Source organism: Podarcis pityusensis (assembly GCF_964106645.2).
Source record: "Podarcis pityusensis genome assembly, chromosome: 16".
NCBI lineage: Eukaryota > Metazoa > Chordata > Lepidosauria > Squamata > Lacertidae > Podarcis > Podarcis pityusensis.
The window spans coordinates 39,183,332-39,210,676 of record NC_138041.1 but is presented as its reverse complement, the minus strand read 5'-3'; the positions used below and the strand labels follow the sequence as shown (position 1 = coordinate 39,210,676).

At 45.3% G+C, this 27,345-nt stretch overlaps 1 protein-coding gene across 10 annotated transcripts in view; it reads left to right on the top strand.

Moving 5' to 3' along the window:
- The window catches only part of CAMKK2 (calcium/calmodulin dependent protein kinase kinase 2), a 49,138-nt gene extending 21,950 nt beyond the window's left edge, over window positions 1-27,188 (top strand). For 4 of the 10 annotated variants that reach the window (XM_080985634.1, XM_080985636.1, XM_080985635.1 and 1 more), the window contains exons 3-18: window positions 1,503-1,550; window positions 1,983-2,036; window positions 2,466-2,517; window positions 4,526-4,659; window positions 5,375-5,411; window positions 7,766-7,787; window positions 9,136-9,224; window positions 9,924-10,123; window positions 10,835-10,888; window positions 12,427-12,500; window positions 13,582-13,669; window positions 17,786-17,899; window positions 18,261-18,389; window positions 19,845-19,945; window positions 23,182-23,223; window positions 25,414-27,188. In XM_080985634.1, the coding sequence (XP_080841760.1) occupies window positions 1,503-1,550; window positions 1,983-2,036; window positions 2,466-2,517; window positions 4,526-4,659; window positions 5,375-5,411; window positions 7,766-7,787; window positions 9,136-9,224; window positions 9,924-10,123; window positions 10,835-10,888; window positions 12,427-12,500; window positions 13,582-13,669; window positions 17,786-17,899; window positions 18,261-18,389; window positions 19,845-19,945; window positions 23,182-23,223; window positions 25,414-25,492 (1,317 nt within the window). In that variant the 3' untranslated portion in view covers window positions 25,493-27,188. The remainder of the gene's footprint in view (window positions 1-1,502; window positions 1,551-1,982; window positions 2,037-2,465; window positions 2,518-4,525; window positions 4,660-5,374; window positions 5,412-7,765; window positions 7,788-9,135; window positions 9,225-9,923; window positions 10,124-10,834; window positions 10,889-12,426; window positions 12,501-13,581; window positions 13,670-17,785; window positions 17,900-18,260; window positions 18,390-19,844; window positions 19,946-23,181; window positions 23,224-25,413) is intronic. The other 6 variants (XM_080985637.1, XM_080985640.1, XM_080985639.1 and 3 more) reach the window with 6 other exon arrangements.
- The last annotated feature ends 157 nt before the right edge of the window (window positions 27,189-27,345 follow it).

The following is a 27,345-nucleotide window of genomic DNA, read 5'->3' as shown; positions in this document are numbered from 1 at the left end:
GGCTGGTCCGGGTAGCATCCAGGAGGATGCTGAGAGGCGCTGCCTTTCCGTGAGATGGCTAGATGAGGACACAGGCACGTGTTTATGCAGAATGAGAAGAGGTTGCTTGAGGGAGGTAATCGAAGCAGATTAATAAGCAATCAGCTGTACTAGAGGCTTAGCAAATATTTTCCTCCTCTGCAGCAATTTCCTACTGAATCCTAGGGTCCTAAAACATACCAAAGTTATTCACATCATAAAAACACAACAGTACTCAATTAAAAAAAAAAGTAAGTAGCAGCAAAAACTTTCCATGCGTTTAAAGCACGTGTAACACTCATTTAAAGTAGGTGGATTTCTCCAAAGTCCTGGGAACTATAATTTGTTTAGGGTTCTGGGAAATTTAGCTCTGGTAAGGTAGGGAAACTACAATTCCAAGGATGGGGGGGAATTATTATATATATAAAATATACAGTGGAACCTCGGTTGTCGAACACATCAGCAATTGAACATTTCGGCTTTCGAACAGCAACAATCCAGAAATGAATGATTCTGTTTTTGAACGTGCCTCAGAAGTCGAACAGCTTCTCCATTTTTTCAATGGATTTTGCCAACCGGCAATTGCGCCTCGGTTGTCGAACGTTTCGGAAGTCGAACGGTCTTCCTGAACGAATTATGTTCGACAACCGAGGTTCTATTCTATTGGTAGCTTCCAACATATATAAAAACATAATAGAACATTAAACATTTTAATACTTTCCTATACAGGGCTGCCTTCAGTTGTCTTCTAAAGGCTGTATAGTTACTTATCTCCTTGACATCTGATGAGAGGGTGTTCCACCAGGAGTTTGCCCAGAGGGCCCTTTGCCTGGTTCCCTGTAACTTCACTTCTCGCAGTGAGGGAACTGCCAGAAGACCCTCGGAGCTGGACCTCAGTGTTCGGGATGAACAACGGGGGTGGTAGACGCTCCTTCTGGTATACCCTAAGAGTGAGAACAGTTAAGGAATGGTTTGGTGCACAGTTCCGTCTTCAATAGATGATGGATGCTCCCATACCTGGTGCCTGCCTGATTTCAACAGCAAGAAATTTCCACATGGTAGGCACCACAACAGAGAAGGCCTTCCCTCCACCAGACCCCTGCCAGATGAACCTCTGTTGGTTGTGGCACAGTCAGAAGGACCCATTTTGTAGATTGTGGTGATATCGACTGTGGTCCCTCAACATATACCGGTCCCAAATTGTTTAGTGCTTGATAGACACTTTAAAATTCACTCAGGAGTTTGGCTCAGGATGCCAGCAGACTGTTCTTAGCACAGAATGGAAAACAGAGCAGTGGGAATAGAGTGAGGGAATCCTGAACAGCTTTACTTCACACTGTAACATTTTGTCGCAGGTCCCATTTCTAATAACCGTCGGCTTCTCCCATTCCCAAGAGAGAAATGGATCAAAAGTAAATGCCATCCTTTTGTATTTTCAGCATGTGCTTGGCTCATTTTGTTTCCGACTTCCTCTTTTCTTTTAGGACTGTGTGCAGCTAAATCAATATACGCTGAAAGATGAAATTGGAAAGGTGATTATGTTGTTTCTATCTCCGCAGATTTGTTGTGTGAGTATTTGGGCTGAACCTGGACTTTGTACCAGCCCAACACATTTGTGTGAGAATGAAGGTTATGAAAGGGAAGCTAATAGCAACATCCAGATTCAGCCCTCTAGTTCAGAGGCCACCAGCCTTCTGGGACCAGGGAGCACATTTCAGATTGTGAGAGAGTGCTGTGGGTGACAGTCACAAAATCACTCCTGGGAAGTGGGTGGCATGACATAACGCAAAATACCCTTGGTCTAATAGCTTTAGTCCTTGTGTTTTGCTTGGTGTGATTGCCTTGCCTGCAGAATCATAGAACTGTAGAGGTGGGAGGGTTCCAAGGGTCATCTAGTCCAACCCCCTGCAATGCAGGGAGGCAATTTGTGTGTGTTTTGATTTGGTTGTTTTGCATTTCCATAGGGCTCCTACGGGGTTGTGAAGCTGGCATACAATGAAAATGACAACACCTACTATGTGAGTAACAGTCTCTGAGCGGGGGGTGGGGGTGGCAGTTGACGGCAGTGGGAGTCCTTAAGGAACACTCATCACCTGTTGCTCTCTTGTTACTTGTTACTGCTCTTCAAAGCTCAAAGTTTTCAATCCAGCTGGATTAAAAATGCAGCTTTACTTAACCTTTAAGAGGGTAGAATAGAATAAAGAGGTTTGGTACATGTTTTAAAAGCATTGTATGTGAATATTTCATAAACATAAATGTCTCTAAGAAATATTAGTCTATTAAGTTTCCAGGTACAGTAGACAAGTTGGCCTTAGTGCTTCTGCTTATTCAGGTTGCCAACTTACTAAAACCATGTTTAAAAATACAAAATGCTTTTTAACGGTGACACACTGACCCTTTCCTGTGTCCTCTTATTGTGTGTGTGCCTGTGTTGATTTCTCTTGCAGGCAATGAAAGTGCTTTCCAAGAAGAAGCTGATGAGGCAAGCGGGATTCCCACGTAAGTGAGGACTAAAAGAATGTGCTGTCCAAATGCTTGCGTTGGCCTTTCCTAAGGCTTTGGCATAGGGGAGGGCAGCACAGTGAATGAATGAATGAAGTAGGGAGAGAGAAGGGTGGATCCGTCTCCCAAGTATTTATGCTAGAAGCACAGCGGTAGATCATCCCCTTTCCATGCAGATCACCCCAGATTCCATCTCCAGGCATGGCTGAGACAGCTGAAAATCTGGAGAGCTGCAGTCAGTCAGTGCAGACAGTTCGAAGCTAGATGGGCCAATGTATACAGCAGCTCCCCATAACCTCCCTTTTGTTAGCGTCTGTCTTGAGAGACAATGGAGTGCGCCTTTGGGGGTGAAGTCAAAGCACTGAGTTAGCAGCACTGAAGTGACCTCCTGGGGGTGTCAGCCTGGGCAGTGTGCATGGAGGTCCCGGACTGCTCAGACGACAAGACCCCACCTCTTGGCCTTGCAGATGTGGTCCAAAGGAAAGCAGAGCAATATATTTCGCACCAGCTTGGCTGCAGGAGTTGCCAGAAGGAGACAGACAAGGCACCATCCAACCGCTTTAGACACTCACACTCTGGATTTGTGGAGAGTTTACTTCTGAGCCAAAGCTATCCTGCAAGGCAGCGGAGGTTTAGGATCAGAGTATTCCTTCTCCTAGATGGGCTCCCTTCCCAGCTTGACAAGCCCCATCCGCCCCGATAATCTCTGAATGAGATGATTAGAGTCAGGGTTTTGTTTTGTTTTTTTAAGGTGCTGAAACTCTCTAGGGCTGGGTAATATATCGACATATTGTCGAAAACCAGTTTGAAGTGCATATCACGATATTGGTTTCATAGTTTTGCACCTGACAATATATAGCTCAAAACTGGTTTCAAGTCCATATTGTGATATTTGTTTCATAATTTTTAACCTGGCAATATATTGTGAATCATATTGTGTGTTGTGCAAAAATCACAGTATGGGAAAAAGCGTGAAGGCAGCCAGTGCCTCTACACAGCCCCTGTCCTGATTTCAGATGTTGTGATATATATGTATATCACAATGTTTAGCCAATGATATATCACAATGTTGAAAACCTTACCAGATATCGCCCAGCCCTAGTCCTCACCACGAACATGTTACAGTAAGTGCCACACTTTTAACATTTGCGGGGAGGGGAAGTGCATGTACTGAGTACCCCTGAGTACCCCCATAAAACCAACAACACTGTGCTGTACATGGTGCTGCCCTTGAAGACAGTCCAGAAGCTGCAATAGTGCAGGATGGGGCCACCAGAAGCATGATTCGGGAGGATCTGCGATGGTTCCCTGCTCTGCTTCCGGGCCCCATTTTGCTCATGGTGACTTAAAAATCCCTAAACCAAGCATGGCTAATCTTTTGGCCCTCCAGATGTTGCTGGACTGGAACCCCCATCAGCCCCAGCAAACATGGCCAATGGCTAGGGATGGTGGGAGTTGCTGTTCAGCAACATCTGGTGGGGCGAAAGGTTCCCTATGCCTTCCCTGAATGACTTGGGACTGAAATATTTCTCCTCAGGGAGGCTCTTCTCAGCATTTCAGAAATGGGAGGGACACATTGTGTTGTGACATGGGAGAGGGTCCTTTGCTGTGGTGGTGCCATTCTTCTGGAATGCCCTCTTTGGCACCAATTTTTTTTGCCTTTTGGAGCCAACTGAAACCATGGCTATTTCATTATGTTTTTTGTTGGATGTTAATAGAATTAGCATACTTGCAGAAGGATGAAGTAACTGGGTTATAAAGACAGATCTAGAGATTGTGCTGACTGTTCTATTTTGACTTCCTTAACTGTTCTTCTGGCTTACACGAATTTGTTGGTCCTGTTCTGTGCCCTGGGTTTTTATCTTTTGTAACCCGCCCTGGGAATCAGTGGGCTAGAAATCAACTATATAAATACATCCAGCCCCCAGCCTTTTAACAGCACCCCACATGTGCCAGCCCTCCTTACCCTCCAACCCTCCGTGCGTTTCCTGATTGTCTTCCGCAGGCCGACCTCCTCCTCGTGCTGCCAAGCCCCCTCTGGAAGGCTTCTGCCAACCCAAAGGACCCATTGAGCAGGTCTACCAAGAAATCGCCATCTTGAAAAAACTCGACCACCCAAACGTAGTGAAGTTAGTGGAGGTGAGAATGATATTGCATCAGAAATGTCAGTGCGGTTCCTGGGTGTAAGGGAGGAGGCAGAGTCAGTCATCAGCAGAAGGTGCCAGCCATTTTGATTAATCAGACTGAAGCAGGAATTCAGGGCAAGAATACCCCCCCCCGAATTATGGGACATCAATCCCAACGAAAGAACAGTGGCAAGAAAAACTGATGAGTTATGCAGAACTTGCCAAATTGACATACAAATTACGTGAGAAGGACAATTGTGACTTCAAAGAAGATTGGGAACTTTTTACAAATTATTTTAAAAAAACAACAAAACAACTTGGACTCCTTGGCAGGTTTTGAAGAAACATACATAAATTTATTAATAGAATATATGACAGATAAGGTAATGATATGTACAATTTTTAACATGCAGAGAGTAACAAGTGCAAACAAATCAGAGAAGGGAGGTGAGGGAAGTCTCCGGAGGGAGGGAGAGGGAGGGATGGGGAGGGCGGGGTAAAAAGGGGGGGGGAAATAATGTAATTGACCATTGGATTGGTAACTTGTTTTGTTGAAATTGTTTAATAAAAATATATTTTTTTAAAAAGAATTATGGGACATCAATAACCTTAATCTGTCAGGGTATACTGCATTGCTGTTTTTAAAGTAAGCTAGTTACGGGAATCTAGATGCATGCTCTGTCCCTCACTTGCTTTCTCTCTCTCTCTCTCCCCCCCCCCCACAACAGGTGCTAGATGACCCCAGTGAAGACCACCTGTACATGGGTAACCAGCTCCTCTTCCCATCCGTTTTGCTATGCACCTCCGAAAGAGGCTCCTTCACTTCCAGTCTGTGCAGGACAGTGCAGAGGCAAGCAGCCTCAATGGCACAAAAGCACTAAAAACGTACCTGAGATAGCTGGTGAAGTCTAGAGCAGCCTTGTATTGAACCACTCACCTGGTTGCCATTGGCGACCAGGAATCCCAATGAGAGAGCTGGCAGACGAAGCCGGACGGAGCTCCCCATTTCCACTTTGTTTCTGTGCTAGATGGAGAGGAAGGAAAGCCCCTTTCTCCATGGCCAGGATCAAAATTAAAGCTGTATCTGACATCGCCTCCAGATTTCTCATCCCAGATGAGATACATCTGGTGTATTTTCTTTCCCCTTGGTGCAGAAAGGCAGGTGTTTTCTAAGGGTCTAATAACCTTCCTACTTTTATGGCCGCTCAGATGGAAATGGCTCAGCAGCACTGGGAACCCCAGGCAGATGTTACAATCCAGGGTTGGAGAAACAGAATATGGCGTATAGCCCAGTCCAATAAAATAACCAGCACTGCAGGCCAAGTTGAGGAAAGATAAGTCATGGCTGCTTTATCTCAAATCAGTCACCTTCTGTCTTCAGGATGTTTGGAATGACTGAAGATTGTGCAAGGACCTAGGTGTCATTTGGCCAGAAGTTGTGATATGTGATTCTTGTGGTGTGCATGTTAGGTGTTCACAACAGTATCCCATGTGGTGGACAATGCTAGCTTTTTAACTTTTCCCACAGTTGATTGGACAAATACAGTAAATGTCATATCTTAAAAAAACAAAAATACAGAGAGATAGCAGAGGAGGGGTAGATCGCTCTGTTCCTCTTGGTAGAAGACAAATAAAATAAAAGCCTGCTTAGAACCACAATCCTATGCTTTAATGCAAGACACAGAAACCAGTGGCCAACCTCACAGGAGGATAGTAAATTGTTTTGCACACTAATAATGCATTGCAGGGGGTTGCGCTCTTTGGGTTCCTTCCAACTTGACAATTCTATTATTCCGGTTTTTGTTGGCTCCATTTTCAAAGCTAAATTAAAGATTCTCAAATGGACTAACAACAGCCCTATACATGTGTCTGTGTATGTGCACCTATGCGGTAAACATGTGCAGTCTTGGGGGGAGGGTGGGAAGTAAAATACACACTTGTTTGCTGCAACCCTCCATTTTCTGCCCGCTCCTCTTTTTCTAAGCACTGAGTGGGACTTGATGTTAAGAATTGCCCATCCGTGCCTGTAGTACTCAAAGATGTTCGATGCGCTGCCTACACAAGTGGCTACTTCCAGATGGAAGAGGGTCTAAAATAGATCTTGGATAGCAGTTCAGTATTTTCTCCCTCTGTGCTCCATCTGGTGTTTGTTTCAAGTTTTTTTTTAAAAAAAGGCTTTATAAAAATTAATTTTTTAAAAAACATAACTAGCTCTTTGGACCATCCTTCCAGGGCAGCCTTCACCAACTTGGTGCCCTCCAGATGTTTTTGACTACAAATGTTCGACTTCGTCACCAGTTTAAGTGAATTCCTCATCTTTATAATTTTCAACTTGTACAGAAACAAAAAATGTGTATATTACTTACATCCAGTTATTCCTTCAAGAAACTCGGGGCAACCGAAGATTGATTAATATAAAGGATGGGGACTCTGTGTCCCCCTAAATGATGCGGGACTACAACTCCCATCAGCCTCTGATGTGTGGGCAATGGTCAGGGATTATGGGAGTTGCACTCCAGCATCATCTGGAGCGCCACATTTTCCCTACCCATGGTTTATATATAATGCCACATCCTAACCCTTGTATATACACTGCTTCATTAGTTACTGTCTGGTTTATGGTAAACCATAGTTTACCGTTGCATCTGAGCTAGCAAACCATTGTTTGCACTTGCTCTGCAGAACAGAATCAAACCCTGATTTGCAAGCAGGGTTTGCAGGACAATTGCAAACTACAGTTTAACAGGCCTGTGGTCCTGGTTTGCAAAGGACACACAATCATTTCAATGTAATGGTAAACTTTGGCTTTGCTACCTGCCAGGAGGTATTGCGTTAAGTGAGTTTGTGAGAGGAGAGGAGGATGCATGCAAAGGGCTACTGCTGATAGCGCCAAACCCTGATTTGGTACTAGGTGTGACCTGAGCCTTATTTAGCCTCCTCTCCAGACACTGATCAGCCATGACCTCATAAGCTCTCAGAATGTAAGTCTTTCTTTTTTATGCTGTATTTAAAATTTGAGATTTTGCTGCCTGGAGTGTTAATGATTTAAAAGGCAGGATTGTTCTCTCCTGTTAGTATTCTCTCCTCATAACTAATAACCGGTCTCTTTTGTGTTTCAGTGTTTGAACTTGTGAAGAAAGGGTAAGATTATGATTGTTTATTAATTTATACAGTTCATTGAGATACAGGATGTATTGCAGAGCAAGCAAGAAGCGCTGCGGGGGGGGGCAGTTTGCTACTCCAAGGACTTTGCAGTCTTGCAGTCTATCCTCTGGCTTTAGGACGACCCACAGAAGCCCCCCCCCCATCCTCTCCTTTTCAACTTTCCTTGCCTCCTATCTGCAAGAGCTTCTCCCCCCTCTCCCCCCTCCTCCCTTATTTCCTTCTCCTTCCCCAAATCACTCTGCCTCTAAAGCCTGTCTCTCATCCTAGAACTCTGTAGCTGGGGTACACTCTGCAGAATTAAGATGAATTTAAATTATGTATTTAAGGCATGTACCGGTATATACAGTATACCTCTTTTCAGGCACACCTCATATGATTCTTACAACAGTAATCATGCATAAAGAAGTAATTGCATTAAATTATGCGCCGAAGTAACCAGAATCCTGTGTTGAGAAAACAAAGTCCTGGCCTGCAGCTCCCATTGCCCATGCAGCCTTGAGATAATGGGGAGGTAGAGTTCCACAACATTTGGAGGCACAACATTGGTTATGTAGTACAGTGTTTTTTTTCTGTTTTTTAAAAAATGTTTAGGGGTACTCTCATTTTAACTCAAGAAAATCAGCATTTTATAGTTCAAATCAGGAAAAATAAAGACAGTAAATGGGCAAAAGTACAAAGATCCACAAAATGTTTAGGGGTATATGGACCCCTGCATCCCCCCCAGGAAAAAAAAACACTGGTTATGTAAATTGGTTGGGTTCATACATGTAAATTTGTCTGTTCCTCCAAAACAGGCATAGGCAAACTCGGCCCTCCAGATGTTTTGGGACTACAACTCCCATGATTCCTAGCTAACAGGACCTGTGGTCAGGGATGATGGGAATTGTAGTCCCAAAACATCTGGAGGGCCGAGTTTGCCTATGCCTGCTCCAAAAGTTATGCTCGGAAGCCCCACCCCCAGCTCTGGAGGCTCTGCAGATTTAAGAGCTCTGGGAAGGGATCTTGAACTCGGGACTTACCAGCGTAGTATCTTGCCAGAGGGGGAGACTGCCAGGGTGCTGCACTTCAGTGCCATCTCTGGTCAGAGGCCGGTATTGCAGCTGCCAAGTCTGCAGAAGCCTAGTGACCCAGTGGATTAAGAAGGCAGAGACTTTGAGGGGTTCCTATGCGGTGCTTCCAGGGGACCCCGCCTGCTGCCCGAAGGCCCTTGCTCTGCGGAGGGTCTGCCTCATCCTCCACAGACTCTCTATCTGGTTGCAGGTCGGGGCCTCCAGACCTGCCAAAAGTCTTGCGTTTGAGGCCAAATTGTGTTTCCCCTTCGCAGGCCTGTGATGGAAGTCCCCAACCTGAAACCTCTGACTGAAGACCAGGCACGCTTCTATTTCCAAGACCTGATCAAAGGCATTGAATATTGTGAGTTCCCTTGGCGATGTTTTAGCAAAACGGCACAGAAGGGAAGGGCACAGAACATTTAATAAATAGTAATACTGGGGGCGGGGGGGGCACCCATGTTATGGTCTTTGTTTGTTATTATGGTATGTCTTTTGTGTTTTTATATTGTAAACTGCCCTGTGATTTTCAGGTGAAGGGTGGTGTAGAAATTTAATAAATAATAAATAATGATACTATTAATTTGTGGCTGCAATCAATAGAGCTAAAGCCCAGATAATTTATGTTCAGCTTGAGGGGTTGTGCCCTGTGACAGGAGGAACAATGAAATGACAGTGTGCTTCTGACCATGTGCAGAGTTGCACCCTTTCAGTGCTGCGTAACTATCTCAGACTTAGTCACTGTGCTACAGTAGCTCTTTTTCCCCAGGCTAGGGATATCGTCATTTAAGCCCCGAAATATCCATCAATGTTCTATTTATTTTAATTATTTAGAGCATTTTTACCTCACTCTTCAGCCAAATAGGCTCCCAGTTTAAATGATACAGATCCTGTCTGAAAGCTTACAATCTAAAATACATGACACAAAAGGAAAGAGGGATGAGGAGGAAAGAGGGATGGAGCAAATTAACCCCTGAAAACTGAAGAAAGGGAGCAGGTTCTTTGCGTCCCCTGAGCCTTCATGCTCTGCCAAATTCATGTCTCATCTGGTCTTTCTCAACAGTGCACTACCAAAAGATAATCCACCGGGATATTAAGCCTTCCAATCTTTTAGTTGGGGAAGATGGTCACATCAAAATAGCCGATTTTGGCGTGAGCAACGAATTCAAAGGGACAGACGCCCTGTTAACCAACACCGTGGGGACCCCAGCGTTCATGGCACCCGAGACCCTCTCAGAAACCAGAAAAATATTTTCTGGAAAGGTATGTTGAGAGAAGAGTGTGCATTTGTATGCTCATTTAGACAACCTTGTTCTGTACTCTCTGAAAGGAACCAACCAAAAATTAGGTTGCCTGAAATGACTCAAAGTCCAATGTACTTTATATCCATCACAGCAAAGATGGCCTAGTGGTTAGAGCAAGGGTGGGGAAGCCATGACCTTCCAGATGATGTTGGATTTCAACTCCCATCAGCCCCATCTCAGCAACCTCTGGAAGGCAACAGGTTCCCAACTCCTGGGTTAGAGTGTCAAATTAGGACAGGGGGAACCCACGTTGAAACCTCCATCCGGTCATGATCTTGTCCATTCACCTCTCTTGCAAGATTGCCGTATGAATAAAATTGGAGGGGGGGGGGGTGAGTGGAAAAATCAAGTGTTGTACTCCTGGAGGAATCATAGACTCGGCATCGGTATTGGAGGTCCTCTAACAAATAGATTAAAATACCCACCCCACTATGGATATTCTGGTTCCAACACTACTAATTTGGAGAGTCTGGAGGGTCAGATAGCGATGCCCAGAGAATCACATTTCTGCTGCCCCCCTTCCAGGCCTGAGGTTCCCTACCTCTGCAGCAGTTCATCTTAAAAGCTTACCATGTTATTTTAAAATAGAAAAGCAATACAAACATAGTTTTTGGAGGGCTCATGTGTTTAATCTCTGCCTTTCTCTCTCTCCCTGTCCCTTCTTCCTAAGGCTTTAGATGTTTGGGCTATGGGGATCACTCTCTACTGCTTCGTCTTTGGGCAGGTAAATGAGCTGCTTCTTTACCTGCATTTTGGATTTTAAACATTTTGTTGTTGTTGTTGCTTGTTTGAAGTAGTAGTGTTTGGTTGCAGGACGCATGCCCTGCCCCCCTTTCAGGGGGTCATAAAGCTGAGTAAGATCTGGATGTTATTAGGGCAGCATAATTAATAAGCCCACACATGTTACTAGTCTGCAGAAAGTTTGATCAACCTGCTGAGAAGCTACTGGCCTGCATACGCAAGGTGACTGTGGTGGAGGGAAGACTTCACTTCTGCAGCAAGCAGGGAAACGCAGAATTCTTAGTGGAGTACAGTAACTTTAAAAGGGATGTGTGTGTTTTGTAGCAGGTGGGTTGGAGGAGAAGAGTCAAAGCTGAGGGATAGGCTTTCCGTTCTCTGTGGCCAGCAGAAAAAGCAAGCAGATTTGTGGAAGAGAAATGGAGCAATCGGTCCTTCTCCATCAGCCCACTTACTCGCCTCCATGGAATTCCCACTCGCCTATGGCTACCAGACAAGTTGTTAAATACACAACTGTTTTAGGGACCAAACCTAGATGCAAATCTGTGATCTCCAGTGTGGTTTGTTACCTGCATGATTCTCTCTGCAAGACAAAAAGGCAGGGTTTGAAGGGGTTTTTTTGTGGGGGTGTTAATTTGGGGAAATGGTAAAGAGAACAGCTGCACGCATGTGCATGGACGCGCATACACACACTCTGCCACTTGCCTGATCAAATCCTCCGTCAGGTACATGAGAGTGAAGGAAAGTTGGGAGAAAGTGGTATAATAGCATTATAATGCAGATGGGACCTTAACCTCAGAGCAGGGCAACCTCACTGACGTGCAAAAGTGTTAGTATAGGGTATTATCTCTTACAGGAACTCAGGCACATCAACAAGGCCATGCTGGGCTGTTGGGCTTCCCCAGCAGGTGCCAAGATGACACTCAAACATTCGCTAGTGGTCACTAGTTCATAAAGAGACATCAAAATGGTGTTCCTCTCGCTCTCTTGGAGATTTTGATTCTCTGTAAAGTGGCTAAATATAAACTGGGCAGTCATCTGGGTTTTGTCACACTCTTAATCAGAAGCTGCAAATCCCTATGGTGTGTGTTCTATCTGTTGGCTGGCCTAAATTTAATAATACATAATAAAACAGAATTCCAGAATAAAACAGGTACACAAGAGTGAAGGAAAGGTAGGGAGAAAGGCAAAAGTTTGATGAAAGCTTTATACTACCAGTGTACCTGTCATGACTGCTCCCCAAAGAATTCTGGGAACTGTAGGCAGGACATCTGACATCCCTAGTCCTGCCCCCATGCTCACATTTCCATGCTAAATTGATTTTATGCCTGTAATGAGAGATGCTCATTAGGGGGAGAGGGGGAGGAGAATGAGAATATTTTTTGTTGTGAACTGCCCTGAAATCTACAGATAAAGGGCAGTATACAAATCAAATAAAATAAATTGATCACATTCTTAGGAGGCAGGGAGACCAAGTTAGCCATTGCTTTATAATCTCTCATTGTGTTTTTTTGTTCTTCCAAGTGCCCTTTTATGGATGAGAGGATTTTGAGTTTGCACAGCAAAATCAAGAGCCAGATGCTGGAATTTCCTGACCAGTGAGTATGCAGAATCACTCTGTTTATGACTACCCTGGCCAGGGGTCCACAAACACGCTCACCGGTGAGGGCGTTCTGGATTCTAGCAAGCTCTCCCCACCTCTCCTTCTGGACCTGCAGAAGGGCAGGAGTCTCCTGGAAGCCGCCTGGAACCTTGGAAGTGCTTTGCTGCTTGCCAAGCCATTCCAAGACTTGGTGCGATAGAACGAGTCTCTGTGTGCCCCCCTCCCCCAGCACATATATAGGGTGAAAGACAACAACTTGCCCCCTCAGTACCTCACAGTTCCTCCACTGGGCGGCGGATGGGGGGTGGGTGGAACATATTCAACAGCAGTAAATTTGGGGGCTGGTTTCCAGGACTGGCACCTCCAGCCGTGGAGGCTGAGCATGGCTGATAGGCTTTAATCGCTTTCTCCTCCTTGAATTTGCCATCCAAGTTAGCGGGTGGTGCTGTCACCAGTGCAAGCAAGTTCCGGGTGCTGGAGAAGGCTTGCTGAAGAGTTGTGACTGAGTTGGAGCTTTATTTTATTTTATTGACTGAGTGATTGAATTTATATACCGCCCTATACCCAGACGTATACTGATAAAGCAGGAGGAGAAGGGCGAAGTCCTGGGAGAAAAAGTTGGGAGCAGGGATTGGGGTGGTGCCTGGGAACCTCACAACTGAGGTGCCGCTTCCCTGGTTGTGTGTGGCTCCCTTGTTGTGGTGGCCGATTGAGGCAAATAGGCCACAAGGACATTTTTGGGAAGTGCTAGGAACACAGCCCCTGTTTTTATGAGGTTCTCGTTTGTATTTCGGTGGGCGTAGTTCAGTGGTAGAGCATCAGCTTTGCATGCAGAAACTCCTAAATTCAATCTCTGGCATCTCCAGGTAATTCTAGGAATGTCCCTTGTAGACAATACTGAACTAGATGGGACCAATGGTCTGACTCCTATACAGCAGGAATGACCCGCTTATTTTCAAACCTGCCTTTCCATCCTTAAGGGCTAGAGACTTATTGTGCATTTGTTTGTTTCAAAAAGAAATGGTGAGTGCAGGCCCTAACTCCTCCACATGTCTTGATATTTCCTCCGAACCCAGGCCAGACATTTCTGATGAACTGAAAGATCTGATCATGCAGATGCTGGACAAGAATCCCGAATCCAGGATCACAGTCCCAGAAATAAAGGTATCTCACAGTCAACTCAGAACATCCGAAGAAGTGTGATGCCCGTAACCTTATATGTCTCAGGTCCTTTTCTTTAGCCTCTCTTCTTTGTTGTTGCTGTTCTGACATGCTTATCTGTGCTACCATTCCTGGCTGAGGATAATAATCAATTTTACAATGTCTACCCTTCCTTATAGTCCAAAGGTCTCTTAAGGCAGCTTGCAAATGGACTTTAAAATTCCCATCATACCTGGAGAGTTCACCTTTTTAAAGGGGGCGCATTTTCCCACCAGAGCTTGTTGACAGGCTTAAGGTCAAGATGTGGGAGTTTTGCAGGAAGGGAAGACAATTAATTTGCATTGGAATTCCCCTGCAGGGCAGTGGGGCCTTGATCCTGATTCTTTTCCCCACCCCACTTCCCCAAGCTGCTCCAAGTCAGATAATCAACATGGGCAAAATGGGTTAGATCCTTCAAGCTGCAATCTAAATCTAACCCACTCCCCCCTGCAAGAAAATAAAAGAAAACCTTGACTACTTTTTGTAAAATAAAAATATATACGAGTTTTAGTTGCAGAACTTCCAGGTCACATACATCCACACCATATGTTTATGGATTTCCCCAAAGAAACCTGGGAACTGTAGTTTGTTATGGGGACTGTGGATTGTGGCTCTGTGTTGGGCAAACTACAGTTCCCAGGATTCTTTGGGTGGAAACTGTATGCATTGAATGTTCATTAAATGTATGATGTGGATGTGGCTGCTTCATCCAAGCTCTTTCCCTGTCAGAGATTAGGAGGGTGACCATTGTTGACAGGGGCTTTTTTCAGGTGGCCCCTAAGTGATGGATTCCCACCCCACAAGGAGGCCTCCCTGGTTTCTTACTTTCATTCTCCACTAGGAAAAAGGTTAAGACTGTTTCGTTTATGGACTGTTCCGTTCAGATGAAGGCTTGTTGCTCAGTTGGTAGAGCAGCTGCTTTGCTTGCAGAAGGTTCCAGGTAGGACTGGAAGAGATCCCCTACCTGAAAACCCTGGGAAGCCACAGCCAGTGTCTAATGAGCCAGGTGGTCTGACACATTACAAGGCCCCTTCCCATGCTCCTGTGAATCTGAGGTTAATTCACCCTTGATTCAGCTGCCCTTTCGATGCTGAACTGTTCGTGCTACTGGCTGCTTTTTCACATTCATTTATCTTGCTATTTTTCTTCTGTTATTTCTATACTGTGTTTTGTTATTAAACTCTGCATCCATATTTAGTTAGTGGGTAGTTACTTTGAATGCTTTTAAGCCACCTAAGGTGTGGTGGAAGGGTGGAATCTGAAATACACAAATAAAACAGTTAAAATGTAGCTAATCCTCATCAGCAACAGAGATACCCATCTCTGGTTTTCCTCAGCTTCTTAAAAATCATGAACCTTTGGGGAGTAAGTTTCACAACAAAGAGGCAAATACCAAGGAAGCCCTGTTCCTCCCAGCTCACCCAGCTCATTCTGAGGAGGACCTCTTCTATCTTTCACTATGTATTTTTATTCTTCCATTTTTTCGAAAGAATACAGAAATTGATAGTTTATTTTTTTAAACAAAAAACCTTTCAAAAATAAAACGTGTTTCTAAAATACAAGACATTTAGTTTTCACCTTAGTATGTCAAATAATTTTACTAAATGAATCGGGGACAATGGGAAGGAGGAATTGTTAGAAATGTCATAACATGCTCAGGCACACGGTTATATGCCTCCTCCATTAAATTGCATGTCAAATACTTAATATTTGTTGGAATTTCCCCCCCGGGAATAGAATCTTGGAGTAGGTGATAGAAGAAGTAGCCAATTTACTTGGGGGAAAAGTCAGAATACGTATGATTAGAGCAGGGATGGCAAACTTGTGGCCTTCCAAACTCTCATCAGCCCCAGACAGCATAGCCATTGATCAGGGATTATGGGAGTAGCGATCCAACATTATCTGCCGGACCACAGGTTTCTGACCCCTGGATCTGAGGCTATCTTCAATTGCAGTGTGTGTGATACTCTGTTTATAGTTGTGTGTTTAAATATACACAAATGTACCTATTCAGAGTTGCTTTCAGAGTATTAAGCTTGTGATTTCAAAATCTCTCTCTCTTTTTTAAAACAGCTTTTTCATAATACAGTAAAAGAAAAGAAACTAATCTAAATGAAAACAAAAACAGAGAAAGAAACAGAAAAGAAAACACCGACTCCTCTCTTAAAAGTAGCTCCCTAATCCTTGTCTCACACAGAAAGTAATGGACCCTTCCAGCTCTCACAATGGGGGAATTATCCCCTCCCTATCAAGTTTTAAAATTACAACTCGGCTGGTATTTCTCATCTCACTTTTTCCTTTGGGTTGTTCTTGTTCCAGTAAACAATATAAAGTCGCTGCATCTAAGAGAGGAAATCTTGACGTGTATTTTCTCTCTCCTGGTCATCTACAGTCAGTTAATTTATTCATTCTCATTATCTGCCAGGCTTCCCATAATCATCCATCTTTGTTGGGACATGAGTTGCATTTCCAGTACTTTGCCTTTAGGACTCTGGCAGTGAGCAATAAATTTCCAACTAGGCCTTCATGTCTCCTATTCACATTAATTTTTAAATATCCCAAAAGATAACAAGTTTAGTTTTAGTGGTTTTATGGTATCCAATTATTTCTCTAATGCTTTTTGGAATAAGCTGCCAGTACTTTTATGATCTCATACAGCTCTCTGTCAAGGATTTCCAAGCACCTGGAGGAAGTTGTGGAAGGAGGCAATTCTTGAGCTATCTCAGGGCCTTGCCATACGTCCTTTTTATTGTGCATTCATGATGATTTGTGCTCATGATGCTCTCAGGCATAATTGTGCACCTGCATATGTTTTGGGGCAGCTATACTGATTGGTTTCCACTTGGTGCTTGTCCTGTAATTCCTGCTGAAATCCTGTAACTTTTCATACCACAGATGGTATGTTCTGTCCCACTTTTGTTGTGCTGTGGTGCAAGAGCTGCCCCTCCAGATTGCAGTAATGTGGAACCACTGGGGAAGCATTGCAGAACAACTAAGAAAGCAGAAGGATGTGTGGATGGACCTATATAAATCCAACACTAATTCACTCTTACTGTGTGAGTGGCATGTTGCAGAACCTGCAAAAACAACAGGGACTGCTTGCCTGCTTGGGTCAGAACCAACACTTTGCCTTGTGCCTGGAATCTTGCCAGCGTTAACTCTGGAAACCAATGCTATAAGAATATGGGCCTGATCCTGTGTGGCTCTTATGATCTAGTTCAGTATCCTGTTTCCCACACTGGCCAAGCAGATGCCCCTGGGAAGACCACAAACGAGACCTGAGGATAGTAGCCCCCCCCCTCCCCACTGTGTTCTTGAGTTGCTGATACTCAAAGACAGGCTGTCTCTGAGCCTGCAAGCTGGAAAAAACCCACGGTGGGTGGTAACGATGGCTAGCTGAAACCTCCATGAATTCGTCTAGCCCAGTTGAGATCCACTTACAGGGTCACAACCCGATCTAAGGTGGGTTGCAAAAGCAGCATTACCACCATACAAATATATGGTTGAAAATAATGAAGGCAGGGGTCACAAAATGCATGTTTGGGTTAAAGGTGGGTTCTGGGCCTGAAAAGGTTGAATTCATGGCTGTCACCACATCTTGTGGTAGCAAATGTCATAGTTTTTAATGCTTTGTGTGGTGTCTGTCTGTCTGTCTGTCTGTCCATCCATCCATCTTCTTGCATTTATTTAATGTTCCTTTCTTCTGTCATGGTACCCACGGTGGTCTTCATCTGGTACTCATCCAGGTCTGATTAGCCCCAGACCTGTTTGCCTTCAGCAAGATGGTGGCCTTGTGAGCCTTGTTATGAGTGTGTGAAGACGTTCTTACTTTTGACAGTCCTGAATTTCCTGTCCTTCGCCTTCCTTGGCTCACCCCTGATTTTGCCATTCTTGGGCTGAATTCTGTTATGCTTACTGTCTTTACCCCCTCTCAACCAGAAAGCCCCGTTCTAACCAGCCCCTGGATGGTTTTGGGTTTCCCTTTTCTACACCTTCTCCTTTTGACACCCCAAATGTACACTGTGTTCCAAGTGTGTCCACACCACTGATTGGTATGAGGGCATTATATGTGTTCCCCAGAGCCTGTTCCAGCTGACAACCCTGCCGCTATGCTATGGACCAGTTCCAGTTGCCAAATGCGCTTCAGAGGCCCTGACAGCCTATTACAAGAAATTCAATCTAGAAGCTACCATGGTGTGTATCAAACTGCAGTCTTAGCTGTGAATTGACTTGTGGTAGCTGGATTTCCAAGGGATTCCCCACCCCCCATGACAAGTGCAAAGGATGCTTCCTCCATTTTGTAAACCAGCTTCATAATCTTATTTTAAAATAAAGTTTCATAGTGCTGACTCCTTTGTCCTTCCAGGTCCAGGGGAAGTGTGTTTCTCTTAAGTTGTTCCCTCTTCCCCCCCAAATGAAACAATTATTGGCTTTTGCCCAACTTTTTATATTATTACAAGAAGAGTCTCTGGGTCACCAAATCGTAGGGCATCCCCGCTCTCCAGCTGTGAAATCAAGGCAATGTGTGGTGTTTCTCCCCCTTCTCTCAAACAAGGTGCACCCCTGGGTCACCAAGAATGGGGTGGAACCATTGCCGACAGAGGACGAGAACTGCACACTCATAGAAGTGACCGAAGAAGAGGTTGAGAATTCGGTCAAGCACATCCCAAGCTTGGCCACTGTGGTGAGTGAGACCCAAGTGCTGCTTGTGTGTTGGATATGCTAGATTCAAAAGGCCACGTCTAACCAACCTGTTTTTAAAATCTGCTCCAAGTGCCAGCGAGCCTTATTGGCTGAATTTGCAGGCCACAGTGCACCAGGTGTGGAGAACTTTTGGCCCTCCTGACTTGCCAAACTACAACTTCCACCAGCCCAAGCAAGCATGGCCAGGGGCTGGGGATGATGGGAGTTGAAGTTCAGCAAAATGGGGAGGGCCACAAGATTCTTCATACCCTGCCATAAGTTATAACCCAAGGATGGCTAACCTTTTGAGGGCTGAGAGTCACATTGACCCTTCTTTCTCACGCTTCCCAAAGCAGAAGCTTTTCTCCCCCTTTATTCTCCCCGCCCCCGTTCCCAAATATGCTGTCGCTGTGGGAAGGGGGTGAGCACAGCTGCAGGGAGTGAGGAACAGAGAGAATTTCTTTGGGGACTTTCCCCCCTTTGTTTTCCTCCCTGCTGGTGGTGGCAGGAAGGCTTGTGCAGACTCCCTCCCCAATGCTGATCCTTTCAACCTCTGACTAGGTTGCACTAGGTGGGAGAAGCAATTTGCACTGAATGGAAGCCCCATCCTCCTCCTTGAGCAAGGAAGTTGGGGGCGCACCTTGTTCCAGCAAACGAGAAATAGGGAGCCCCCTTTAAGATCCCAATGGTTTTTTAACACCTGGTTTTTACCAAGCCCCCACCTGACTTCATGTGGGGTATCTGGCATAGGTTGAGTGGGGGTGGCTTCCCCAAAACGCCTGGTGGGTCAGGTTTGGCCTGTAGGCCAAAGGGTCTCCTCGACTGATGCAGAATGAGGAGGAATACTGGACAGTATCACTTCAGATTGTGGGGAGGGGGGTCCATGTTTCTGAGTCCTCCTCCTCCTGCATGTAACTTGCTAGTACAGTGGTAACTCTTATTGCGAACGGGATCCGTTCCAGAGGCCTGTTCGCAACATGAAATGCCCGCAAACTAAAGCACCGTATCTGCGCAGGTGCTCAGCGTGATTGGCACTTGTGCGCATGTGCGAAGTGCGATTTAGCGCTACTGCGCATGCACGGGCAGCGAAACCCGGAAGTAACCCTTTCCGGTCCTTCCGGTTGGCCATGGGACGCAACCTGAAACAACATAACATGAAGCAAACGTAACATAAGGTATGACTGTACAACACTGGAATAGCTATGTGTAGCATTTGCCTGGAATGAGCTAGTTTTAAAAAGCCTCTCTCCTTGCATTAAGCTAACACATCAGAAAGAAATTCAATGTAGTCCTTTCCCTGAGGTGCTAGCTTACTGGATGCAGTCAACCCCTGGCCCCCTCAGATGTCTTGGGATTGTAGTTCAAACAGTCTGGAGGGTGCCACGTTGATGAAGGCGGCACCATATAAATACAGAAATACCGGTAATAGTAAAACTATCACAATCTTCTCTTTCAGATCCTGGTAAAATCAATGATCAGGAAGAGATCTTTTGGGAACCCATTTGAAGGAAGTAGAAGAGAAGAGCGATCCCTTTCTGCACCAGGGAATCTGTTGACGTAAGTCTCTGACGCAGGAGCCTTGAGCTGTGGAGAAGGGCAAGAGTTTTCCAAATGTGCTGTGGAGAATTTTCATGGGGAATTTCCCTGGAATTTAGGGGTGCTCAACAATGCCTAACATACAGGCCCAGCCCGGCCATTAAACAAACTTGAGGTATCTGTCTGAGCAGAAGACAGCAGGTTCATATTTATTTAATGGAGTATTAATTGTGTTTTACTGTAGGGAGTGTGGAAGAATAACCTTGCTTCCCTTGGAAACTTTGCACTTTGACTTTTGGATGATGCCTTTTTGCTGCTCCACCTCAGGCGGCAAACTATTTTGAGCCAGCCTTGTCAATAAAAGGTGGCGTTGGCTGTCTTCCCCTTCAGTGTGTAACTTCAGTAAAACATGGGAGGTTATGATCTGAGGTGCTCACCTCATGTAGAAACATGGCTGAGTCTCATGACATGCCTGTCCAGGAGCCTGTGTGAACTACAGCTGTTCACCAGAACATAATTTTTATAAATATATATATTTTTGTATATGCCACCCATTGTTGAAAAATGTTCCTGAATTGAAAAGCTTTTACTTGGTGTCTGAAAGCATGGGCAGGGGGCTATCCAAATTTTTTGAGGCAAGGTTTTCCATAAGTGTGGTGCCCCTGCAGAGAAGGCCCTGTCCTCATGCCCACCAGCTACATCTCAGATTCAGGTAAAGACACATAACAGGAGCACCTGTGAAGGAAAAGGCAAGAGGGCAAGTGCTTATTGTGCTTGAAATGGACCACTGGAAGACTTTGGTGTTTAACACACTGGTGGCTTGAACCCACCACTGGAAGGTGGGTCTCTCCGGCAGCACCACCAGCTTTGGGAAAGGCAGGGGTAGGATTGTTGTTGTTCTTTTAAGAGGTGGAGAAAAGCAATGCAAAAGAAGATGGGCTTGCTTTATTTTTAAGAACTTCTGTAGAAAAGGGAATTGTGGGGGGTGGCTGCTGGTCACAGAGTGATGGTGGAGGCAGCACTTTCCAAAAAGTGCAGGGGCTGAGCTGTCTGCTTTTGTTGCTTTCTATTCACAGACGCGGGTGGCGCTGTGGTCTAAACCACAGAGCCTAGGGCTTGCCGATCACAAGGTCGGCAGTTCGAATCCCCACGACGGGGTGAGCTCCTGTTGCTTGGTCCCAGCTCCTGCCAACCTAGCAGTTCGAAAGCACGCCAAAAAGTGCAAGTAGATTAATAGGTACTGCTATGGCGGGAAGGTAAATGGCGTTTCTGTGCGCTGCTCTGGTTTCAGTGTTCCGTTGCGCCAGAAGCGGCCTAGTCATGCTGGCCACATGACCTGGAAAAACTGTCTGTGGAGCAGACAAACGCCGGGTCCCTCGGCCTGTAAAGCGAGGTGAGCGCCACAACCCCAGAGTCGTTCGCAACTGGACTTAACTGTCAGGGGTCCCTTACCTTTACCTTTATTCACTCTGAAGCAGAAGTGGCCAACCTACAGCCCACAGGCCATATACACCTCCCCCGAGTGTTTTCCCCTCCCCATAAGTCCTCCCCCAAATTTGACTTTATTTATTTGTTTGTTTGCTTAGGATTTTTAAAAATAATAATTTATTTTTAAAATATTTTATTTATTTATTTAATTTGTTACTACTATGATGCCAAAAGATTGTTGTGCCTCACAAGCACCTCCCCCCAATTTCCCTTCCCTCTTAGGAAAATGAATAATGAATGATAAAAACAATTTAAAATAGTGCAGGATAGCTGATGGGAAAAACCTTTTGTAAGGGCTGCCTTGAGTTCTGCCGCTTTGTCCATGCCTACACCCAAAGTATTCAGATTCTTTGGTCAGCGGAAGCTCAAGGGATTTGGAATAAATTAAGGGTTGCATAGTTTTAAAGGGGTAGCTAAGAAGAAGGTAGTGAGAGTTCATAGAAACATCTCTAAGCTTTTATTTTGCACCTTGTGGACTAGAAACTCTTGCAGGATCAGGCATTAGACTTCCCATACCCCAACCCATATAAATAAGAGACAAATAAGACTTGGGTTTTGGTCAAAACAGGCCACAACTTTATTGAATACAGATGAAAGAGGTTTGGCTTGAGCATGGGGCAATCAAATACTTCCAGCCTGCCTGCCGGAAGTGACACATGGTCAATCCAGGTGGAGGTTCCTAAGACTTACATCCAAGAGGGTGACCCCTGCAGGGACCGCCATCTGGGGGAGTGCCTTTGGCCCTGGCCCCCCCAGGGCAGGTGGACATGGCCACTCCCCCTGGATCCCTTTAAAGGGATACCCCAGTTTGGAGGGGCAGGCAGAGACTACAACCTCCCCTCCATCCAAAACAAAGGATTGCCCCAATGTCCAAACAGTTGTCATGATTGCTATGAGGTAGGCAAAACCACCGGGTCAGTGCCAATTAGCCCAGTGGGCAAATTCCCACCCAGCATCTTGAAGGATGCAACCACCGTAGCCACAGCAAAGTCATTGACTTGTCAGCTTAAACCGAGGGTGGGTGGGATAGGGAAACCCGGTGCAGGAACAAACAGTCTGAGCCCCAGGTGTAGGATGCTTAAATGGGCAAGGGGTGGATCCGAGGGAAGCCCACCGGCGGCTCCATTGGCAGCGCCCCCTGGCACAGCCCAAGTCCCAGCCTGCAGCCCCATTTGCCAAAGCAGGGTGCAGGCCAGGATTCGGTTCCTGATAGGCGGAGAGGGTTCAGGAAGGGCACCGCAGTTTGAATTCCCACGTCGGCATCCCAGTGAAGCCTCCTCTGTCCCGCAACGCCAGGGCACCAAAAGGGGTGAGCGGACTTGTTGTCTTTGGCAAAAGCTGAGATTTCTCAAACTACCAAATCCTGGGCCACAGCAGCAGGTCTTGGAGACATGCAGATTACGCAGTGTTGTGTTTCTACTTCCGTTGCTCCATTTTATGGTTTGGTTTCTTTGAACTGTGTCTGGAAAGATATGTACTTCTTTCTACACAGCCAGTGCTGAGTGTGACAGTGGAGGACATTGCTGGTTTTCTTTTTTCTCCATGTGTGTGTGTATGTACTTACGTATGTATGTATGTATGTATGTATGTATGTATCTGAAGTGTGCATGCACACATAAGCTCATACCAATAACAAACTTACCGTAGTTGGTCTCTAAGGTGCTACTGGAAGGAATTTTTTTATTTTGTACGTATGGTTGTGTGTTCTCATATCCACTTCCTTTCCTTCTCCTTGACCCGCTGTCCCACGCCCCACCCCACAACTCCAGAAAAAACAAATCGGGAACTGTGAAATATTTCATCAGTCAAAGGTAAAGATCACAATTGTCTTGCTAGCTCCTTCTACCTGTTTGTCCGTTATGCAATGAACTGGAATCAGAGTCTCTGAGCTGCTGCATGTTGTCGTCAGTGGAAGGGAGAGCATGAAGCCAACTTCTTCTGACGCATGGAATGCTCTTGTTTTGGAGTTCCCTTTCTGAAATGTGTAGCATGATCGTGATTCAACAAAGACCCTTCCCCAAATAAGCAGTAGCACACAGAGGATGCTGAGGTGGTGGGCTGTCAGCAGGGGTGTTTCAAAGCATTATTATTAATTTAGTCTGCTTCCAGGGCAGCTGGATGCCTTGCAAAGCACAGTGAACGTCTACCACCTTCCATCTCAATCTGCCCAGAGGCACTCCATCCATTTATTGTGGGTCTCTGCTCTGAGCGCTTTATGTACCTAGCAATGCCCCTGGTTGTCGGGAAATATATATATATGCATGTGGCTGCCAGCAGAAACTTGACCGATGCCAGCTCTTGGATTTCTTTGGTGCATTTTCAAAATAGGGGCTGCAAAGGACTTCAGTGTGTGTGCAGAGTGCATTCTCCTCCATGGTGAGACACCCAGCCCAGAGAGGGTGTGCGTTCTCTTTAACTCTCAGTGTTCATACAGAGTGCTTTCTTTTCTACTCATGACTTGTCCTGACACTTTAAGGATGCAGTTTGATCTATGCTGCTCGTAGTTATATGGCCATTGTAAGTATAATAAAATACACGAAAGAATAAGTGTGTACCATATATAAAAATTAACTGTAGAATTAATTGGGGTTGCTTTCAATTTTAGCTTGTTCATATTAACAAGGCACTGCAAACTATGGACAATTTGGTGTGAAATTCTCACTCAGGTTTTCTTTGCTGCAGTTGCAAACAATGCCACTTCATAGGTTCTATATTCCTGTTCATCGGATAAGAGCAAAATCGCTACAGGCGAGATTCAACTAATGAGCCCCACTAGGGGAAGCGTGTGCATATGCAAGGATTTCTGCTAATGCAAGGAGACTCCCCCCTCCTGCATGCAGCCCGATGCCTCTCAAACTCGGCTGGGGGGGGCGGTAGGACCCCCCACAACAGTGTGCAGGTACGGGAGAAGGGGGACTCTTCAATTTCAATCTGGCAAGCTGAAATGCTTGTGCTGAGGAACAATGGTCATAGCCTTCATGGAATCCCTCCCATTTTCTTGAACTGGCCGTCTGCTACATTCTTGAAGGCTGTAGCACTGCCTACCCAGGCCTGCTGCCCTGTAGAGGCTTGTCCCTCATCCCTGACCATTGCCCACGCTGGAAGTTGGAGGGCAACAGGTTGTTGAAGGCTGATTATTAATTCTTACTTTTTCGTTTCACCAATTTTTATCCTGCTTAACACTGTAGTTCTCTAACCATAAAACCAGAAAAAGCTTACTTTAAATGCCTGCTGAGATTTACCAAAAAAAGACACTCTTTAGTAAGTGCCAGACATTCAACATCGAGGGGGCCTGTCTGATCTCAGCTGAGGGGAAATTCCACAGCAGGGAGCCCACTGAATGCACAGCTGTTGGTGGATGCAAGCCAAACATCTGGACCACGGGGACCACGCCCAGTGACTTCCCTTGAAGACCTCAGTGAACAGGCAGGGATCAAGCGGTCCTTGGAGTTGGCAACACCCAGTTGGCAAGGGCCTTGTGAGTTAATTCAACAGCCTTGAACTTGGCCCAGTAGCGAGTTCCTAAATACTGGGATTGTTTGATGCTGGTGGTCCAGCTCTGCCCACAGTCTGGCTGCAGCATTTTACACCGGCCGGGGCTTCCAGACCGGGCCAATTGTAACAATCAAGTCTTGAGGTTACTAATGCATGACTCACCAGGGACAGGCTATCCCCATTCAAGAGTGACTGTAGTTGGCGTACCAGCCATAACTGGTAGGAGGCACTCTTAGCCACCGAAGCTACATGAGCCTCAAGCAACAAATATAGATGCAGGAGCACCCACCACCACAAACCACACACCTGTCCTAGCAGAGGCACCTGTGCAATCACTGCCCACCTGAACCTCCATTAGCGTATATCAAAGCTGTCCTGGAGCCATAGAAATGGCGTCAGGTGCAATTGGAAGATGTGTAGCCTATTTTCTCTCTCCCTTCTCATTTGACCTTGGAGAAAAAAATGTTGTATGGTTTTTAACACGTTTGTTCTTCATTTTTTTAAAGCAGGAAGCAAAACAGCGAAGACAACCTTAAGAGCATCAGTGACCTGCCAAACGTGGGCGAGAATGAACTGCTTTCCTGAAAGCTGCCATTCTGGTTGGAGCGCACCCTCTGGTCCCATCCCAACTTCCCACCCCCGACTCCGTTACAAAGCATGTGTCCATGGAGGGAGAAGCTCTGGAGCCCAGGGCGATCCAACCAGCATTCTGTGAGGCTGGTAACCATATAGATGCTGAATGTAGAACTTTTTGTGGCAGCATGCTGTACAAAACAGAATCCGTCCAGCCACCGTAAATAAGGTCCATCACGGGATTATGTCTGATATCAAAATACGAGGACCTCAAACTGGCATGCTGCTGGGCTTCATCTGAATGGAGCGACATGGGAGCTCGTCATACTGATTTTGCGAAAATCAACCAAACTATCAACCTCATTTAGGGTGGGGAGAAACTCCCAGGTCAAATATTTCATGAAGAAAATGGTCCATATTTTAAAAGCGTGTTGAAAGTGGGCAGCTAAGTGTGATGCTTTCGATCAAGCGGAGATTGTGTTTGCATCCTTCCAGTAACATACATCTTTCTCTTTTTTGCTTTGGTGTTTACTATACATACATTTTTTGTATTGATATTTTTTACTGCATGGAAACCAAACAGAAATGCCACATCAGGGTTTTCGGTGATGCTTGGGCTTTTGTGATTCAGAGATTATTCACAGCTACATTTGAGAGTGGTTTGCCTTGATTTCATTTGACCATCCTCAAGACCATAGCAGTGGTGTGGTTTGTGGGGTTTTGAGTGCTCCAGACATACAAGGCAGGCAGAGCCCTTTTCTTTTTTGAGGGGCTGTATGTGCCAGAAGAACCCATAGAGTGCTCAACTTCAGTACAGTCATGCTCAAGCACAAATTTGAAAACATGCACTGCTGAGTGAAAACGATATTGTATCTAGCTGATGAAGTGATAACAAGAATTTCCTGCTAGCAGTTTTACTTGATCTCTGTTATCTATATGGGCATGTACAAAAAATAATAATCAGGATTTTAAAATAATAATTATAATCCAACACTTCCTGTTATGTAACTTGGTTTAATACATTTTAACAGAATAACAGATAGCTTCTGCAGTTTTTGAATACAATCCAATGAATTTTACTGAAATATATAGATTTTGCTGCTAACGAATATTTCATTTAGCTTGTAAGCAGAAGTAGCTGTTTTGTGCTTTTTTTGTACCTGAAAAATGTGTCATCGTCCCCATCTTTAAAACGGGACCTGCATCCTGCATCCCTGTGCTCCGATAGCCACTAGCTGAGGAAACAAAAGGACCAGGGAATGAAAGGCTAAGGTCATGCGTAATTTCCACCCACCCTCACTATTCTTGCCTTTGCTGGAGTATACGAGTTGCTAGAATAGTTTTGCCATGTCAGTAAAATCTGTAATTTTAAAAGCAGAATTGCATGTTTGGATGCTACCATGTTTTTCTTGGAGAGAAAACAACCAGCACCAAAAAATTCCCTACGCATCAGAATCTATACCCCTGACATGCTAGCTTTCTGTGGACTAAAGAGTTTCCAGTAGTGATGCTTTCAGCGACGCAGTCTTTCTTTCACTCCAAACCCTCACATTGTAAAATTGACCCAATCCTGGGATGGTTGCTGAGCATGGAGCTTGCCTCCAAGAGCCTCCCTCAAACCCAAATGGGGCCTGCCTACATCTCCCAGTTGGAGGCACAAAATGCATGATCTGTTGAAAGAAGTAAACTGTTGCTGCAGCAACCATCAGGCCTCTCTCTCTGCTGTTTGTTTTGTAATCAGGTACCACTTCGTAGCCCCAATTAATCTATTTGTATTGGGTGGGCTTAAGTGGCTGATGGCTTTACTTTCACCATTCCTTCTACTCTGCTCCCAGTGTAAAAGCTCTGTTTACATGGCGGCAGCA